Source organism: Pleuronectes platessa, chromosome 14 (assembly GCF_947347685.1).
Source record: "Pleuronectes platessa chromosome 14, fPlePla1.1, whole genome shotgun sequence".
In the NCBI taxonomy this organism is placed as follows: Eukaryota; Metazoa; Chordata; class Actinopteri; order Pleuronectiformes; family Pleuronectidae; genus Pleuronectes; species Pleuronectes platessa.
In genome coordinates this window covers 8,048,427-8,068,212 of record NC_070639.1, presented here as the reverse complement: position 1 = coordinate 8,068,212, position 19,786 = coordinate 8,048,427, and the positions used below count along the sequence as shown (strand labels likewise).

Here is a 19,786-nt window from a genome sequence, read left to right as displayed (position 1 = left end):
GAAAGCTTGCATGAGTATACTCGAAGAGCCAATAAAAACTAAAAATATTCCTTGTGTTGTTGCTGTGACTCGCTTGTTCACTTTTTTAACCATTAAAACTGTGGGTTCTGACTGATAGGACACTTTGTATCATCAGGCTCTTTAACTGCGACCTCAAACACAAACCTAGCTGCCATTACTAGATCTACATGTCCTCTATTTGGATGGCACGGCAAAATAAACAAGATGCTCAGTGAATGCGATAGACAGATTTTCTTATTATTGTTCTTTGCTGCTTGACTCCTACAGCTATAGATCTAGTAAACCCACACACACCTGTATACAAACCACTTAGCCTACTTCTAGAAAGCCTTAACCTTTTGCCTGACATCTTCCGGCCCTAATCCTGAAGCTAAAAATATGATTTGTCCCAATTTTAGCATGGGAACGGCCTGATTGATCCCATTTACTGCTGTGGATGAACATAACATGGCCTTCCATGATATATTCTTGCACTGTTCTATCTATTTTCGCACTATTCCAGTCTGCACTCACATCCTATCCACCCTGAGCCTTGACTGCATACAATGTTGTGTAGGTTTATGTCATGTGAGTATTTAATATGTTGTGCTACTTACATGTGTTGAGTGCTTATATGTCTACTAATTTGTTTAAAATAGGAAAATAACTACATTTCATCCCCTGTGCATTTGGCAGAAGTAACAATAAAGCTGACAATGTCAGAGGTTGTGTTGTAGAGACTTACTAACAAAGCACAGTTTGCACAACTCGCACTCAGCTTTAAACTCACCTGATAATAACATGTTTATCTCCATATTTAAAATATACAGAGCAGTTTCCATCATAGCACAATAAAAACACGCTGAACACAAGTGTTTTCTGTATATTTAATGATAATAAGACCACTGATGGTGACTTAGTCAATAGTAGATGGTGCAATTTCTTTTTGAGTGTCTAATGACCCCCTGTGTACGTAGATGGTATTACAATTTAGTATTTACAGCTCGAGGAAAGGAAAATTAAGTTTCGGAGTGGAGTCAGGAAAACATACATTCACTAAATAAATTTACAGCTTTAAAAGCAACAAGGTTTTTGTAATGTTTAGAAGCCACAACCAAATACTGACCAAAACTGAACACGGCAGGATCCACGAAATCAAGACGCTCTCTCACACAAACACACAAACTGGATTTTAACATCTGTCTCAGGTCAAGTGATTCACATCGTTTCACGTCTGGCATCAGGAGGTGTCTGGAGGGAGTGATCGGACCCAATGAACATGGAGCTTCTATAATTTGATTCGCTGACTATACAATTTGCTCCATCGTCAGTGTGTTTCAGACGAGGAGAGGAAGAGCCAGAGGATGTCAGCTGAGTCGACGATCCTTCAGTGTGTTCCAGGATGCATTTGCAATCATGCATGCAAAAACACTGTGGCCACGTGCATCCCACACCACCTCCGAGTGTGCTCTGAGCGATCTGATCTCAAAAGCTTAAATTAGACTTGTGCTCTCAGATCACCCGAGACGTACGCCAACACCAGGTCAGAAGGGTCATCCTCTCTCACACACACACACACACACACACACACACACACACACACACACACACACACACACACACACACACATACTGAAAGAGCGATAGAAAATCTTTCGGTGATCCTGTAAACTTAATGCCAATCAAATCAGAATAAATATACAGCTGAATTCAAACGATTACATGTTACTCTCAAAACATTGGCCACAAGTTGTTGTTTTTTTAGGTGCAAGTTTCCTATAAACTATCAAACGAATACAGATTAACATCACAAACTGTGTGGAATCAAAACTCTTGACACGACATTTACATCATGAGCATATCAGAATGAGAAACATTTCATTGTACAAAGTACATTTCCAATACATATCTACAGATGGTGGTGGTGATGGAGGCATGGTGATGCACTACATAGAATACTGTAAATACTAGATGAACACTGTTGAAATCCTCGGACTCCTCGATGCTTTTCAATCCACCTTTGTGCGTTCTGCTGTTTTTTAGGCTTGAGACGCGTTCATTCAAATGATGCTGTTTGATGCTCACTGAAGCATTAAAGGTAATTGGGTGTTAGAGGCATAATTCAGAGCCCTGTCACACCAGCATTTGAAACTACTTAATGTAAAATCCGTGCCAACACTTCACATCAAATTCCACTTTGTTTAGCCTCGACATGTACATTTTTGTTCTTGACCAATGGAAAGTCGTCTTGACAGCTGATAACTGCCCTTTTAGGGAGTTAAGATTATATAGAGCTGTAGTTAATTGTAATGGCAGATATCTTGACTTGTCAAAGCAGGTGACCTTAGTGAAATAAACAACGGCAGCGTTTGATTTAGGTGAGGCAGTTTCATGGTCCTCGCACCCTCCATGCCCACTCACTATTGGGACACTTAATAGTAATAGCGCCTCGGTTAATGGCGCCTTGATAAATTGCATTACCTCTGCTAATGAGGTTATATTTTCACCCCTGTCCGTTTATTGGGTTGTAAGCCAGATAACACAAAAAAAAAACAGCTCAACAGATTTCCTCTAAGGATGGTGGAACGATGTGGTTGGGGGTCCGGAAAGAACCCATTCCATTTTGGTGTTGATCTGGATCAGAGGATGAATCCAGGATTGATTTTCTTCACTTTCACTTTCAATTTCCCCATGGAATAATTCATGAATTTCAAGGGGGAAAAACAGGCACATTCGGGGAACTGATAACTTTGAGTGTGTGAATTTTGGTGCAGCTTGATTGAATTAAATGGGACTGTTGGGCCCTGGGCTCTTCTAGTTTACACCTGTAAACGTTCCAACACCGAAAAGTCAAAAATGTCATTTATAAGATAGGGGTTGATAGTACAAATCCCACTTATGCATAAATTGTCACTGTGTGAAGTCGTGTTCCTGGGAGTTTGTCACTGTCTGGTGTGACAGGGCCTTCACATTTCCTATATATGAATATATTTCTCTCCCTTTTAAAACTTATTAATTGATATTAAACATAATTAAAAGTGTGTTAAAAAGCGACAAAATCAAGTAATATTTACTGTTATTTTAAGTTAATGTGGGCGTTTAACAGCAAATATTCACATTACTTGTTCTTAAGGTTTAACTAAAAATACTGAATTACAATTGAAAATGTAACTTACCTCCTACTGCGCCTTTAAGTTAAATTAAATACTCGGGTCAAAAACATATCTACAGATAAAAAATACTCTCTAAAAGCCCCCCCTCTTCTTTCAGTTGTCAATTTTCTTATTAAAATATCATCGTCAGTACACATAATCGGTTCACAAAATGTCACAACCGCAGGAATATACAATGGTGAGCGATAGCAAAGGCAAAATGCAAAACTAAACCAATCTATTAAAGTATTACTTCAAGCTTTAGTCATGTCATTCTGTACAAAGATGTGTGGCGGTCTTCTGCTGGCGATCGGTCGAGCATGCTGCGTCCAACTGAGAAGCCAAGTAGCACCCGGTCATGTAACTGGGACCAACACAGCCATCAACCTCGAGACAGGTCGTGTCTACCTGCTCGATGTGGGCCGTGCCGATCTAAGATATGTGCTAATGAGCAACTATAAACATCAAGCAGCAGAGCGTAGTGTGTGATGCAGAAAGCGTTGATGCAACAGCAGTGAGTCAAGGAATGGTGCTTTACAATAAGATACATAAAGATATTACATTAACATCACAGGCAGAGAGACGGAGGGACGTATATTCCAATTCAGACGTGTGAGAGTGTTTCGGGGAATTTACTCCTGTCGTGTGTCGAGAGTCGTTGTTGCTTCTTCTCTTCATCTCCCTAAAAAGAGGAAAACACAAAGAAGAGAGTTTACATTTGTCTTTTTCGGCCACTTGGGAAGACGCAACATAAACTGAAACATTCAATTATTATCAACTGAGAGAGGTGTTATGGAAGAATTGTTGACAAATAAAAAACATTTGTATGTATATGTCGTGGTGTTTCTGGCCATGTGAAAAACATAAGCCTGATATCCTATTTCCTTTTTGCTCTGCTTTGTTATAACTGTCACCCGTCACATTGTATAAAGAGATTTAATTGCTCATTATGAAAATATTGATTGGAGCACCTTTAACTCTAAACGCGTGTGGTTGCTCGTGTCTCTTCGTGTTTCTTTACCTGCCACGTCACATCAGCTAGACCATCTCATACTGATTGGCTGTGATGATCCTGGACAGACAGCAGGCCAGCAACATGCCAATCAGCTGAAAGATACATAAAAAAGGGGTTAAAAGGGGAGAAAAAGTACAATTGACGTTTTATAGAAGACTTCATTTCCCATAGTCTATTCTGTCCTGTTGCTGCGAGTATCCGCTTTCCTGCAATACGTAACGATATAATGACAATACAGATAAACAATGACGTTAAATTTAAACAAGCAATGAATAAAGATGTTTATTCCTTGCAAAGTATACTACTTCACATTACTTACAATTTTCCAGTCAAGTTAGTCAGTAATTTCCTGTCAAATCACATCTGTCAGCACAAAACGCCACATTACCTCTGTCTGTTGATCTCCTTAGCAACCGCCTTGCTGGTTGTGAGTAATTGCATCTCTAATTTGGATCACACTGAAGATCTATTTACACTTCACAACACACAAGCCACCTTTTATTTGTACAGCAGAGAAAAGCCCTTCTGTTAACTGTTACCTGTGAGAAGGCGATCCCAAACGTCACTCCTGCAATGATGGCCATGTTGGTTTCCATGAATGAAGTGACCAGCTCATAGCAGCCCTGTAACACAGGGGGCAGGTTAGTTTGAACCAGGTAGAGGGACATGTTATATGTGCACGTTAGGGGTAAGATGGGTATCTGGGAGAATATCTGAGACGTTGGTTGGAGAGATGGATGAGGGAGGTGGTGTGAAAAATTGTATGAGGACGACAGATGAGATGTGCATTCATGGGCTTTACAGCACGTAGATAGAAGAAAGTCAAGGACATAGAAAAGCACCGTGCTGACCTGTTGGAAGACCTTGGTCGGGGCTATGGTTGCATTGCGGAGGTCTTCTTGGTTGCAGTCGGAGGAGTTAAAGCAGCAGCTGGCAGGAATACCGTTGGAGGGGTAATACACACTGGCCAACCAGCTGCTGTAGTTATACACTCCACAGCAACGCAGCTGTGAACAGACAGAAGATCGAGAGCAGATTAGAATTCATTGACTCATTCTACATTTATGTTATTGTGAACAAAACCTTTGCAAGAATCACAACCAACGATGTGCAACACTCTGGATTGTCGTCCTTGTCTGTGTCACTCAGACTAGTCCCCCTTCGATCCCAAACTATGATTCATGTTTCCACTGTGTGTGTTTTTGTTGCCCTTGTGTGTGTTGTTTGTCCCTGTTCTTGTCTGAGTGTGTCTTTTGTGTGCGTTCCTGCTGGGCATCGTCCTGCCAACATCTACCGCTTTCTGCCAACTCACCTGCCCAGCAGAGAGTCACCCTGCGGTCGGCTCCACAAGCCTGCTACTTTACTTATGCTGCCTTGGAATGGGGCCATGTTTCCCATGTCCAAATAAACGTCACACTCTTATTGCTTTTACAATCTTTGACCTCAGATTTTTTCTAAAAGCTCTGAACTGCTGGAAGTAAAGTTTTCATTAGATGATAAACTTAAATATAGTGATATCAGTCGTATAGTTTTGGAAAATTAGGAGATTGTTATGGCTCCAACAGCCTAAACCATTCCATTTCTTTCATTACGTTACCCAACTGCTAGTTTGTTATATTGTTAGCCTCCTTGGTTTCTAGACAAAGTTAATATTAGCATCCATGCTGCTAGGGTCTAGCAGTAGTGTTTATCACAATTGAACCTCTTGAGTACCAAGCACACCTTGTACAAAACTTCCCAGCTCGTAACCACAAGCTCACAAGTTCCATTAGAAGCCAGCATTACCCACGACTCATTCAACCCTGTCAGCCTCAGCCACAGGTCCACCATCCACCTGCACGCCGGCTTGGCTACGTCCAGTTTTGTTCTCCATCTCTCTAACCCTGACCCCGGATCAGAATCAATCCTCTGCTAACCTGTTAGTCCCGCTCTCGAATCTGAACACTCTCAAACTCGGCTCACCTGCCTGCTCTGCTCTCCAGAACCAAATCTCAAGACCTTACTCACTCAAAATTGTCTTTATTGGCTGTTGCACCACATTGACATCAACAGCTTACCTTGTGCTGCAAGTTGTCCACAGCGCGGCTCGCCTCGTCCTCAGCATTGTAGTTCAGGACTGCGTCATTATACGTCCTGTGAAAGGTTCCCTTTATCTGCAGCAGGCCGACATATGCACAGAATAACACATGTTAGCAGCATGATAATGCTTTGATGTTTTGTGTGTTAGAGACATATAAGGATGTTATATGGTGCACTGCTCGCTGACCTCATGGCGAAACACAAATCCAGAGATCCCGGCCACCAACTCGGCGAGGAAGACGAGCGACAGAAACATGGCGTACTACAGAGAGAAAGGAAGGAAGAGTTAGATTTGGATAGTTTGCATCAATACTTTCTGCTTCAGGGGTTTATCATTTACATTTGCTTGCAGGCACACACGCACACACTTGTCCACCGTTAACAGACCAACGTACCCTGCAGAATCTATTGGATTTCTGATCCCCCTACACGTGGTGGAGTTCAGCCATTATTCCCTTTGTCGTGCGACCTGAGGCTAATTAATCAGCACTTACAACACACCTCTCTCTCTCTCTCTCTCTCTCTGCAACATATCACTACACCCCTGTCTCTCACCAGCTTCAGCATCCATGGGCTTCCTCTGCAGGTGGCGAAGCATCCGAACAGGCCGAAGACGATGATGACGGTGCCGGTGCCAATGAGGACATACGGGGCGTTGGTGGAGTTGTCGGCTATCAGGGAGATGTACGGGCCAAGCATCAACTTCCCCCATACTCCCACGGCCAGCAGGATGGCCCCTGTTATCTACAGGGCAGGAAGAAGGAGAAAACAGAGGGAGACAGGAACAAAATGAAAGCAGGGCCTTATTTCTGCACTTATTACAATAAATCTGTTTTAACAGCGTACCAAGTGGGAGGAGGAGAAAAAGGATTCATGGTGGAACAAGAAAAGAGCAATTAGAGTAAAGAGGTGGAGACTGGAGACAGAAGACACAAATGTATCTTTAGTACAGGGATAGTGATCACCTGCTTTATGAATGTGCCCGCATCTCACATGTACAGAGAGAGAGACAAAAAAGAAAGGGGACGAATCATAGAAGCTCTTTGATGCGAGGCGAGACGCTTCCCCCTGTTGCGCAGCTCTTTGCATTTCAAATGAAGGCCCGCAGATAAAAGAGCGCGCTGTACGAGGCAGCTGAAGCAGCGTGTGTCTCGGCTGGGTACGTCTCACTGGCATCGGAAAGGGAGCGGGCTGTGGGAACGGCTGTTGAAAATCCGACTCGAGCGAGGGGCCAACTCATCCTCCTAACCCGCTTTCCTTCCAAAGAGGCGGCCGCTCTCCGTCCTGCTGCCAGGCCCTCTGAATAGAGAGAGGGAGCGGCCTGGTGCACAAATGTCTCTGTGCACCCGGGAAAACTGACGAGGAGAATACACTCGGCTTTCTCTCTCAGCAGAAAGCGAGCTGAGACCTGAGAAGAAAAGTTCCCTCTTAGCAACAGCGGCCGCCCACTTATAGAACGTCTCTGGTTCCAAATGCAAATTTCCATCGGTGATTCAGAAAATCTACATAAGACCCAAACAATGTTGGAAATCACGGTTGCCTTGTGGTAAACGTTATGTAACCCTGTGCAAGATGATGTTTGCGGTTTTGGTGAACATTTCCATAGTAACAACGAGCTCCACCGATCACAGACGGTGCTATTACACCTGAGGATTGTGGGTAGTATAGAACATTTTGTGTAAACACAGTTGATGTCATGCAGACTTGTGGCCTCTCCAGGAGCGTCAAGCATCATTTCACAATCTCGTAGCTTGTGGTAAGTCTAGTGTACCTTGGATGGTAGGAACAAATTATGGCTGACAGACGAAATCTCTATTAAAAAAATATATGGGACTTTTATTTTCGGGAACACGCTTCTGAATTCTATTGGATGACGATGTCCTCAAGCCTGTAGGTCATGTTACGACAATATGACAAATACAGAAGCGATTAACAACCATACAAAAATATTTATGTTCTAAAAATTAGGCTGCTGTGTTCTGTCTCTGATTACTGCTTCAACCAGCCTCTGCAGGTTAATGACTGTGTTAACAACATTCACACTTTGCCCCATTGGCACTCAATGATTGGGAAAAGGTTTTTCACCTCGACAAATCACAAGCCTCCAGCTGCCTAATGACAGTGAAAATGGTTAGAGATCGGCACATGGCGAAACCTGATCGTGAACACCTGATGTTTGTTTTTTGTAATCAAAGTTTTCTTAACGTTGAAATATCAAATAGATTTTTTTCTTTATTCTATCCGTGAACATATTCAGTTAACTGCCATTTAGAATTTTAAAAAGGAATAAAATCTTGGCATTTTTGCTTAAAAAACGAATAACATGGTAAATTCAGTCAGAATTATTATAGAATCCTTATCGGCTGATCAAGGAATTGAGTCATCAACTAATAATATAAGATTTTCACTGTCTATGTATTTATGACTTAAACTTGTTGCTTTCTATTACATAAGCAAAACTTGTAAAAATGGGTATTATTGATGACCTGAGGGCATTTGCTCGGCATTTGATGCTGAAGTGAGACCCATTACATTTTGAATATAAACTGATTTTAAGACATGACTATTTAAGGTTTTGGTTGTCTCTTTATCTCAATCCTCACACTGTAGGTCTGTAGCTGCCATGTGCTCACATGCTGTTTTCTACACGGCAGACTGCATTGATTTACCTGCCACATAAACCTAATGTCTTAAGTATGTATCGCTGTATTTGCATAAATTCAGGGCGGCAGTAGTAGAGTGGTTAAAGCTGTCTCCTGTCGGAAACAAGGTTCTTGGTTCTGTTGGAGTTTGCATGTTCTCCGGGTGCAACTAACAGCCCATAAATTCAGCGTAGGTGTGAGTTGGCCCTGTGATATACTGGTGACCTGTCCAAGGTGTATTCCACCTCTCGTGGTCAACTGGGATTAGCTCCGGCTCCCCTGTGACCCCTCGAAGGACAAGCGGAATAAATATAGATGGATGCATTTATTCGCTAATTTTTGTGCAGAGAATTATTGGCTGCTGCAACCAGAAAATAATGAATTATATATATTCTGTATGCCTTATTATGTATTCAGTAGTTGGTGATGTAGCTATTATGGTTGCTCTTTCTCTCGGTTGAAAATGCCCACGTAGGCGTTCTTGCAGAAAATGTTCTTCTTTTCCCTCTTTTAAAATAGAAAATAAAACATGGCAACAACACGGAATACAAGTTCAAAGATTGTGTTGCTGCTGTGTTACACGGTTCACCACAGCTACAACCTGTTCTCACTCCTATACGGTATTCATGTATTTGAAGAGAAGAAGTGGAGGCCGATGATTTGATTTGTCGCTAATGACATCTACTCTTTCCGTGAACAGAGTTTCTCACAGCCTGAGTCATTTGAAGCATTCGTCCTCTTGATGACGATGCACTCACCAGCGACAAAATGTCTCCCCCCCACCTAACAGCTGCTGCCACGTACAAATAAAGACCCATCTTCTCAATTGTCGATGCTTAAGTGTTCATTTTAAAGCCAGTGGGGAAATCAAGTCCAAGGAGCAGGGACGAGTCATCTGGAATCCATGCCCCTTGCTGAATTCCAAACAGCCCCCCTCCCCCCCACACACACACTCCTGCTCCATCCGCACGTTTTGTTTGAAATTCAACGCCTGGCCCGGCCACCCTGGTCAAAGCACAGAGTTTAAAACAGATCGCTCCTCACACCCTCCCCCCCTCTCCTTCCCCCTGGCCTAATAAAGAAACAGAAGGTGTGATGACAAAATATGCCGGCGAGGCCACCGTACAGACTCCGCCACCTGCTCTGCATTTTCCCCCGTCCTGCGCGTTATACTAAGGCAACGCAGACATTCACACTCCAGACACCATTTGCCAGGACAAGCTGATGACAGTGAAACCGAGGCCTGACATTGAGGCACGTCTCCCCGCTTCGAACTCGGTGCCACTGCCAGCGCCCTCTCCATGCCTCGGCCTCGGGCCTGAAGAGAGCCAGTGACCTGTGAGACACTTGTGCTCTTCAGACATCTGAAACCCGATGCTGCAGACGTTAGGGAGTGCGACAGGACCATTCAATCCGGACTAAATATAAAAGCTGGTATCTGTGACACCGGCACATATCTGCAGAGCAGCACAGCTCGGCTTCTTGAGCCTTTCGTGGCAACAGATCTAAACTAAAAGCAAGTTAAATCAGTTCTTCTCTTCATGAAAAGCATCAGCATTGAGGCTATTTTCTCCATGAAAGCAGAGAAAGCCCTCTTCAGGTCCTAAACACGTTATAAACAGATAAACCGCTTCCACGTGTTCTTATTAGATAATCTAACCCAGCTATTTCTGGCAGCTATCAGAAAACACACCGGAATGAGCCTGTAACATACGGCTGTGGTCATAAATTATGGCCAATAACATAATAAATTCAGTCACTTGGTGTTGTGGTATACTCGGCTATGTGGATCATAGTATTTGAAAGTTGCTTGATCATAATTGCAGGTTCAACTGGTAAAAGGTCAATAAAAGCACCTGGAAACCACTGAAAAACGCTCTAGTTTATCTCAGTATTTAAGTATTTAATCCCACAATTGGAAGCAGTCTCGACTAAATCGATTTGGTTTGAGTAGCTGGGAGGATTCTGAGTGATCTGCGGCCTACAATCCTGAGGTCAGGAGCTTCAACTACAGTGAAAAGGCAGAATTCATTCTTCAAATGAGCCTAACGCTTGGCTAGTATTATGAATGCAGCTTTGTATAAATTCAAACTCTTGTATTTGAATTGACAAAGTATTAGAAACAATCTGAACTACTTTGATCACCAAGGAAAAATACCCACAATTCTCTGGATCTTTGAAATCAATTTAAAGATGAACAAAACTTAAAATAAAATATCTTTACATTGTTGGATAACACGACAACATCACAAACCCCAGTCTCTAAATTCAGTGTCAACAAACAGTAAACACGATCATGGCAGAGCTGATGAACTAAATGACTTTTTCCTCAGGTTTGAGACTCTGGACCGCTCTCAGGAGGGGGCTTAGGGCTAAGACGATATAACCGCCTATAACAGCAGGTACATTGTGTCTTTAGCAGAGTCTGTTATAATAAATCTACAGGTCCTGATGGCCTGCCTGCCATCCTCCTCAAGAGCTGTGCATTGGAACTCACTGCTGCTTGGTGTCATATCTTCCAACAATCCCTGTAACGTCACAGTGGGGTTTGGACCCCCTCCAATTTGCCTAGAGACAGGGATGGAGGACGGAGGTGGCAATCACAAGTGTGACGCATCCAGTCAGTAATTATTTAGAGAACCCCAAGAGCTACGATCAGGTTCTATTTGTAGACTGCTCCTCAGCTTTTAACATCTTGCCTTACCTATTGGTCCAGATGTTAAACAGCTTGTAAATCCTTACATCATAAAATGGTGGTATTCTTTACTAACCAACAGATCCCAGCCCATGAAAGTAACTAGCTCAATTTCCAGGGACAAATACTGTAGCACAAGTGAACCACAGGGCCGCATGAGCTATCCTTTCCTCTACAATCAAATAACCCGATGATACAGTGATTTTAAGCTTGATGACTGTCCTGCAATGTACTTGGATGAGATTGACACCTTTGAAGACTGGTGTGACAGTCATCATCTAATTTTTTCAACATCAAAAAGACAAAGCAGATGACATTTGACCTCAAACAGGTGAGAGTCCATGACCAATCACAAAGTTATGGAGCAGGTTAGCACTTTTAAATATCTGGGCATACAGCTGGACTGTAATCTGAAATGGAGTAACCACGTAGACTTTCTGTGTGGGAAGTTAGCTCAAAGGCTGCACTTCCTACACAGGCTTAGACTGTTGGGGTTGAGCACCGACGTCGTGTCGATATTTTATGCTGCGGTGCTTGAAAGCATAATGAGATATGGACAGGCTCCATGGTTCGGCGCTTTCACAGTCCAGCTCAAACCCAGAATTGAGAGCATAATAATAACGGCCATGAAGGTGATGGGAAACAGGACTATGCTTCCCTTCAGACCTTCTCCGAAGGTTCTGTGGTCAGACTGGCACACAGGATCTTTAAGGAACCGTCACACATACCGTTCCCAGAATATGACTGGTTACCTTCAGGTAGACGTTACAGAGCCTATACGTGTAAAACCAACCGCCTCATGCTCTCATTCATCCCAACCTCTATCAACCTTCCATCATTTATCTCAATAACATTGGTACCTTGTCTTGCACATTTTACACTTAAGTTTTTAAGTGCTAATGCTTGTTTCTGGTTTTTATCTTGCCTATCTTGTTATTTCCTGTTAGTGTCTTATCCTTTTAAGTGTTTTTAAGGCAGGTGCAATATTAAAATCAGTTTCTTTCTGCAATATTATTCTGGTTCTTTCGTGTTATGTCCGTGTGTACTGTTTTGTTTGTTGTTGTTGTTTGATGTACAATTTACTGTTCTGCAGCTGCTGTATCACTTTGGGCCAAGACAAATGTCCCTATGGGACAATAAAGTATATTTGATTGAAACTGAAGTTATTTAGACTGGTTTCGAAAGCAAGAGCTGAAATAATCAAGTCAATATCATTTATCCAGCCAGACAAGCAAAGCATCTCTGCTTCCAGCTTTTCGTCCTCTTACATTATATTCAACTGAACATCATTGGGCTTTAAGACAGTTGGTCCCAATTAGAAAAAGAAACAAAAGTCAACTTAAACTGTGATGTTAACCTTTTTACACCAATGTGAAATCATCATACATCAAAATGAAATCAAAATATTAAAAAGTATACGGCTATAGTGATAAATATAGGCTTATATTTATATTTACTTATAAAGAGCCAAATATTACATATACACATTTGATGTTTATTACTTGTGCATTAATATGTGAGCAGCATTTTCATTTAAAGCTTGTGGACAGGAAGATAAATTATTCATTTACAGTTGGGTGGGGTTTCTTTTTTAACAATGAATAGCCTTATTCATATGTTATGAGCTGGGTTTTTACAATTTTAAAAATTGTAACATTATATTTTTGAAATGTGGTGAAGCAGAATTAACATACAGCGGAATATACCAATAGAGTTTAAGGACCTTAAAATTGTACTGTAGCACTTGAGTAAGTATATGAATAGATATTGATATTGGGCTGGGCAATATTGCCATATATTATATTGATAATTATGATAAATATGTAATATTCTTTATATGCATGTGGGCATATTAACACATGATGATCAGCAAGTATTTTTGATACATTTTGACAATAACTATAAGTCAGTATAGCATATATACTGCAGTTGTAATGTCCCTTTAAGAATGTATAGAAACCACATAAAATGTATTGGTAGATATTTTTATAACTATATTGTTACATTTTGACAACATCTATCTATGAGTATACACAAAGGATACAATGTCCCTTTCTGAATGTATGAAACGACCCAACATGTTCACTGTGTTTGAGTAAATGCTTTTATCGCTCAGATCAGGTCTTTCGTGTTGATCTTATCAGACATTTTGGATTTGAACATCCTCCTGCTCCTCACTGACACCGACCATGATGCTGAGTGCGTGTGTGCGTGTGTGTGTGTGCAATGCACCGACACCACTGACGCCCAGCGGACAACATATGTGCAACCTATTCGCAACTTACATAACAGACCACGATCACAATACACGCACACACACGCGGGCGCGCACTAAACGCTGCGTCGTTGGGCGAGACCCGTCGATCCTTTCGCGTTTGTCCCGAACAACACGATGAATCCGTCGGTGATGCTGGATCCGTCCAGCCCTTCATCACGCACCGCAAACACCACAGCGCCTGTTTTGTGCAGGGAGGCTCCGGCGGAGAGAGACACAGAGAAATGCTACGTACCCAGAAGACGAAGGAGTAGACGATGAGGAGGGTTTTAAGGCAGGTGATGACCGGTTTGGTCTCCATTGTGGAACCAGTGTGATAATAACAGCAGCAGACGAGGAGGTGGTGGAGGAGGAGGAGGAGGAGGAGGAGGAAGAAGAAGAAGAAGAGAAACACGTCTCCGCGCGAGCTGTCGCGTTGCAACCACGCGCTGATGCAGCCACACGGCGTCACTGGAGCAACGCAGCATCATCATCATCTTCTTCATCATCATCATCATCATCAGGGGCGTCGTTAGGCCTGTTTTAGGGGGGCTGAACCCCCCCTAAAATGTGCTTCAGCCCCCTAAAATAATTATTGTGATTTTTTTTTTTTTTAATTAAACTATTGTTTTACACATGGACAAGTTATTTATAACTCTAACATGCTACATGTCATTTTAAATTGAATTCATTGCCATGAACATGTCTTCTGATCTGATATTGACCTCAACCATGAATAAATTGAAATAAATGTGTATATATACAGTAAATATATAAATGATAATGACTTGTGTGTGTGTGTGTGTGCGTGCGTGTGTGTATGCGTGTGTGTGTACATGTATGTGTGTGTGTGTGTGTGTGTGTGTGCGTGAGTGTGTGTGCGTGTCAGATGGGCGTGGTCAGTGTGATGGGTGGGCCCTCAGATGAGATGATAGTATTATTATTGCATTGTTGTCATAATTAATATATAGATTTGACCAAATGTAAAAAAAGTTAAGAAACATTGTTTGTCTATGCTCTGCTGTGTTCGTATGAATAGTAGCAAACTAAATGAATCACACTGATTTCTTTCACTCCAACACTGTGTTAATTGATCAATGAATCCTGTATGTATATTCAGAAAGACAGAGGTAGATGTTACTGTACTAGTTATTTTTATTCAAAAAGTTTAACATATTTACAACACATCATTAGATCATTTCAAATATGTACAAAGGGGGACAGGGGAGGGGTTTGTTTTGAGGAGTAGAAAAATGGTGAGGGCGGGGGCTTCTCCACCTCTTCTCTCTCCTCCAGCTCATCTTGGCCTCCTCCTTTCTGTAGCTCAGTCCCATAGTTGGAGTTTTCTCCTGCTGCAGTTTCGTCTCCTTTCGGCCCTGAAGCAAGCACCTTCTCGTTCTCCTTCTCCATGTTGACCTCCACCTCACTGCTCACTTGTGCAGACTTGCTTCCAGAATTTTAGTCTTGGCCTGACAGTCAGTGAGCTCGGCCAAGCAGTCAACATAGGCCCTGAGGCGAGCATGCCCTTTCTTGACCTCCTTCGTTATGAAAACATCTTTGTCTTTCAGCTGGTTTTCCAGCTGCTCCACCTTCTCCGTCAGGGCCTGGATCTCATTCTCCTTCTCCGTCTCCATCTCCCTCTCGGTCTCAGTCTCAATCTTAATCTCCTTCTCCTTCTCCTTCTCCTTCTCCTTTTCCTTCTCCGTCTCCTTCTCCTTCTCCTCCTCCTTCTCCTTCTCCACCGCCATCTTTATGATATCATCTCTGTCTTTAAGATGGTTTTCCAGCCGCCACACCTCCTCCTTAAGAATCAAAATGTTCCTGTTGGCTCGGAGGATTTCGACATTGTAGATCGTCACAAGTTTCTCCTTCTCCTTGTCCTTCTCCTTGTCCTTGTACTTCTCCTTCTCTTTCTCCTTCTCTTTCTCCTTCTCTTTCTCCTTCTCTTTCTCTTTCTCCTTCTCCTTCTCCTTCTCCTTCTCCTTCTCTTTCTCCTTCTCCTTCTCCTTCTCCTTCTCCTTCTCCTTCTCTTTCTCCTTCTCCTTCTCCTTCTCCTTCTCCTTCTCCTTCTCTTTCTCCTTCTCCTTCTCCTTCTCCTTCTCCTTCTCCTTCTCTTTCTCCTTCTCTTTCTCCTTCTCCTTCTCTTTCTCCTTCTCCACCTCCACCTCACTGCTACATCCTGTATCAGGCTGAGGTGGCTCCTGGTGCAGCCTTGCTTCCATAAGCTTAACCTTGGCCTGACAGTCAGTTAGCTCAGCAAGGCAGTCAAGATAGGCCCTGAGACGAGCGCGCCGTTTCTTCACCTCCTTCGCTATGACAACATCTTTCTCTTTCAGCTGGTTTTCCAGCTGCTCCACCTTCTCCGTCAGGGCCTGGATCTCATTCTCCTTCTCGGTCTCGGTCTCAATCTCCTTCCTCTTCTCCTTCTCCTTCTCCTTCTCTTTCTCCTTCTCTTTCTCCTTCTCCTTCTCCTTCTCCTTCTCCTTCTCCTTCTCCTTCTCCTTCTCCTCCTCCTTCTCCTTCTCCTTCTCCTTCTCCTTCTCCTTCTCCTTCTCCTTCTCCACCGCCATCTTTATGAACTCATCTCTGTCTTGAAGCTGGTCTTGCAGCTGCCACACCTCATCCTTAAGAGCATTAATCCTCCTGTAGGCTGTAAGGAGTTCGTCATTGAGGATCTTCAGAATATCTGGTTTCTCCATGGTTTACCACAGAGAGTAGATGTATCTTTTGAAGAAGCTGTTGGATGAGTTGATGCACTATTTTCCGAAGAAGTTTCTGCTCTTGTCTGGAACTTGAAGTCAAAAGGCTTTATGTCTGCAGCTGACAGGATGAAATAGTGTGTAAGATTTAGGTGAATTTGATCTATCAAACATTCAAGAAAAAACTATTGACACAGATAGAGAGACACCCGCAGAGAGAAGGAGAGAGAGGGAGAGAGATTGAGAGAGAGAGAGAGAGAGAGAGGGAGAGAGAGAGAGAGAGAGAGACAGACTGGCTGGTTTAAGCGAGAGATTGAGAGAGAGAGAGAGAGAGAGAGAGAGAGAGAGAGAGAGAGAGAGAGAGAGAGAGACTCCCCTCCTGCTACTTGTGTATCTGGTTGCCATGGAAACTCAACTGAATGCAACTGCTCTCTCCTCACTGGGAAGAGAGAAATCTAAACTCTGAGTGCACCACTCAAACAACTATAATTCAGGAACTATAAGTCCTATCTGTGAAATAAAGACATCGGGAGAATTCCAAGACTTTGCCGGACACACAGATATATTTGAAATTTGTGAGAGTAAAAAAATGGGGCCGTGTGAGCAAGTTATGCAAGTTGATGCTCCTTCCAGAAAAGTTTTCTCTGAAATAACATTAGACCCAATGGAGAGGGATTGTTTTTTTCCTTAAAGGAGCTACACACCTCATGTAATGTGCTCCTAGCATTAACTTAAGCTTCCGTCAACTTGTCCTTCAACACATTCAAACTACACATTAACCAAAAAATCACCAGTAAATGTTTTTTTGAAATAAAACTTCCCTCATCAATCACCATGGCACCAAGCCCCTTCGATTTGAATTTGATCACATCGTTTGGTAGAATAAGATGTGAAATGGGAGAATTTCCTGGTGCTACAGGTGTTTTGTCCACAATGCCTCGCTCTGCCTGGCCTCGGCGACCTAACGCTACTTAGCATCACATTAACACATATCACTCATTAAGATAAGCAGCAGAAAACACAAAAGAAGCCAGCAACAATATTTTCACATTTGTCATAAAAGCAACAGAAAACACCACATTATCAACATGTAACAGCAGAAGCTTCATATTATACAGTGGTTTAATTTCCAACTTGAATAATGAGCCTGAATTGTATCGGTTAGCATGCTGGGTAAATACAGAGAGAGGGTGAGACATGACTTACCTCAGTCAAGGTCAGAGTGCAATAGCAACTGTCTTAAACTTTAACAGTATTTAAAGCAATCAACAGCCAATCAGAGGTCTCCTATCAAAATACCAACTATGATGCTGTTCATCAAAGCATCAAAGGAGGTATTGAGAGAGTGTCCCTGTCAATCAAAAACATCTTCTATTTCAAATCTTAGCATCTGGTTGCTATGGTGATAGAATCACCTACTGATGATGAAGTTTTGCGATCATTTATTTCTGTAAATAAATTTGTTTCATTTTGGTGGACTTTTAATTGCGTCATTCTTGCAGCATCTGATCTTTAATTTTTTAATGGCTCCTGTCTTATCACCTTCTTGTCTTAGTATTAATATATATATATATATATATATATATATTATATATATTAAATATATATATATACAATATATACTTACATATATGTTTATATACATATACATATGCATGTATACATACATACACATACACATTGTGTGATGGTAGAAAATGTATTTTGTTTCATTTCATTCTCTATTGTTCATTTCGTCGTGTAACTCTTAGTATTTCATCACAAACGAACATGTGAACATTATACGACCCAGGATATTTCCAACCAAAATTCAGACTTAAATAGTTTAAATTTATTTTACCAAGAGGTTCATGTCACACTGTATGGAGAATATTTAAGAAAAGACGATTTTCTACAACCACAAATTCCATTGCACAAGTGTTTTGCAGCAGAAAATACCTTCATAGGTGTCTATGGATGAGAGTAATACAACTCAGAGCTCAAACAAAACCTAAAGAATCACGGAGACGGATGACCAATTACAATACATATGATTAACTGGATATGAAATGACTTCTACAAGAGGATATGACATTTTGATCATTTTGCGCAGCCCTAGTTTTCATTGAAATGCTTGTTCTCTCACATGAAAATACTTTGTTCTTTAAAATGCACAGGTCAGATTTCAAAAACATCTCAGAGTTAATTTTTACTGTTTTAGATTCTTAGTACTGGAGATCCTTAACATCTTTCTGTCTAAAGTCGATTTTAGGTCTATTTAAGATGACGTGTACTGTTTGTAGTGATCTATTAATGCAGAATGCAACAAATTGGCAGCTAACATGGTCTATCAATGAGGCCTAACTGGTTTGACCGCTATAGAGGCTTTTGGAATATATTAACTTTATATGAACGGCATATCAACGACAATAAAGAACCAATGTCTGCTGCAGATGTTCTTTAGAAATTTGTATTATTGTACAAAGATAACAAGAACTGTAGGAGTAACCTTTTGTAATTCATTTCTTTGTCAACATAACACACCATTCATTATGTAAGAGAAGTTTTTTATGAGATCAAATTCTGACCTGATGTTTTGACAGATTCTTCTTCAGCGTGTCTTACAGTGCAGGGCTGTAATATTAATGTTGCTCTCTGTCCTGCACCTCACATCACCTCTCTGTTCTTCTGGTAACTCAGACCAAATGCTTTCCTGAAAATCCATGTCATATTTATACTGTATTTTGGCAAACTGTGTGCACACAGCAGCACTGGATGATCTTGAGTCTTTACTTTGTTGCTCATACTGTGAGTTATATCAGTCATTATAAGAGTGAAGTCCTCGCAAAGAGATGTAATCCCTGACACAGCCAATATTTTCAACATTATTAGAAATAGCTCCGTTTGTTTAAACCCCTGTTTATCAAACAAAGTGGAAAAAACTATTCTTCTCAGGTTCCTTTTCATCCTCTAATGCAATAAAGAGAAGAACTGAAAATAAAATCGACTGCATTAAATTACTACCAAAGATGCCGGCTTCTAAAGGCATGCACATGTATTTATTTTACAGTAATGTGTTTCTTTTAAATGATAAACAGTGTAGTATATGAGGAATAATGCATCTTAATTATCTTGACAGACACATAATGGTTTCGGGTCTTTCTAAAAAAATTTAGCATTTAAATCCAGAGCCTAAATTAGCGAAGTAAATTGTGAAATTTAAAAAATCTATTTTACTCAATCAGCTGAATGGAAATATTTTATCAGGTGC

The 19,786-nt window shown here is 41.5% G+C and overlaps 1 protein-coding gene across 1 annotated transcript; it reads right to left on the bottom strand.

Moving 5' to 3' along the window:
- Positions 1 to 4,190: 4,190 nt before the first annotated feature.
- Positions 4,191 to 14,159, bottom strand: tspan7b (tetraspanin 7b). The gene is made up of 7 exons (XM_053440347.1): positions 14,094 to 14,159; positions 6,802 to 6,990; positions 6,434 to 6,508; positions 6,225 to 6,320; positions 5,019 to 5,174; positions 4,707 to 4,790; positions 4,191 to 4,259 (listed from the first exon to the last, which is right to left on the bottom strand). The coding sequence occupies exons 1-7, from the start codon at positions 14,157 to 14,159 to the stop codon at positions 4,191 to 4,193; spliced, it is 735 nt and encodes a 244-aa protein (XP_053296322.1).
- Between the last annotated feature and the right edge of the window lie 5,627 nt (positions 14,160 to 19,786).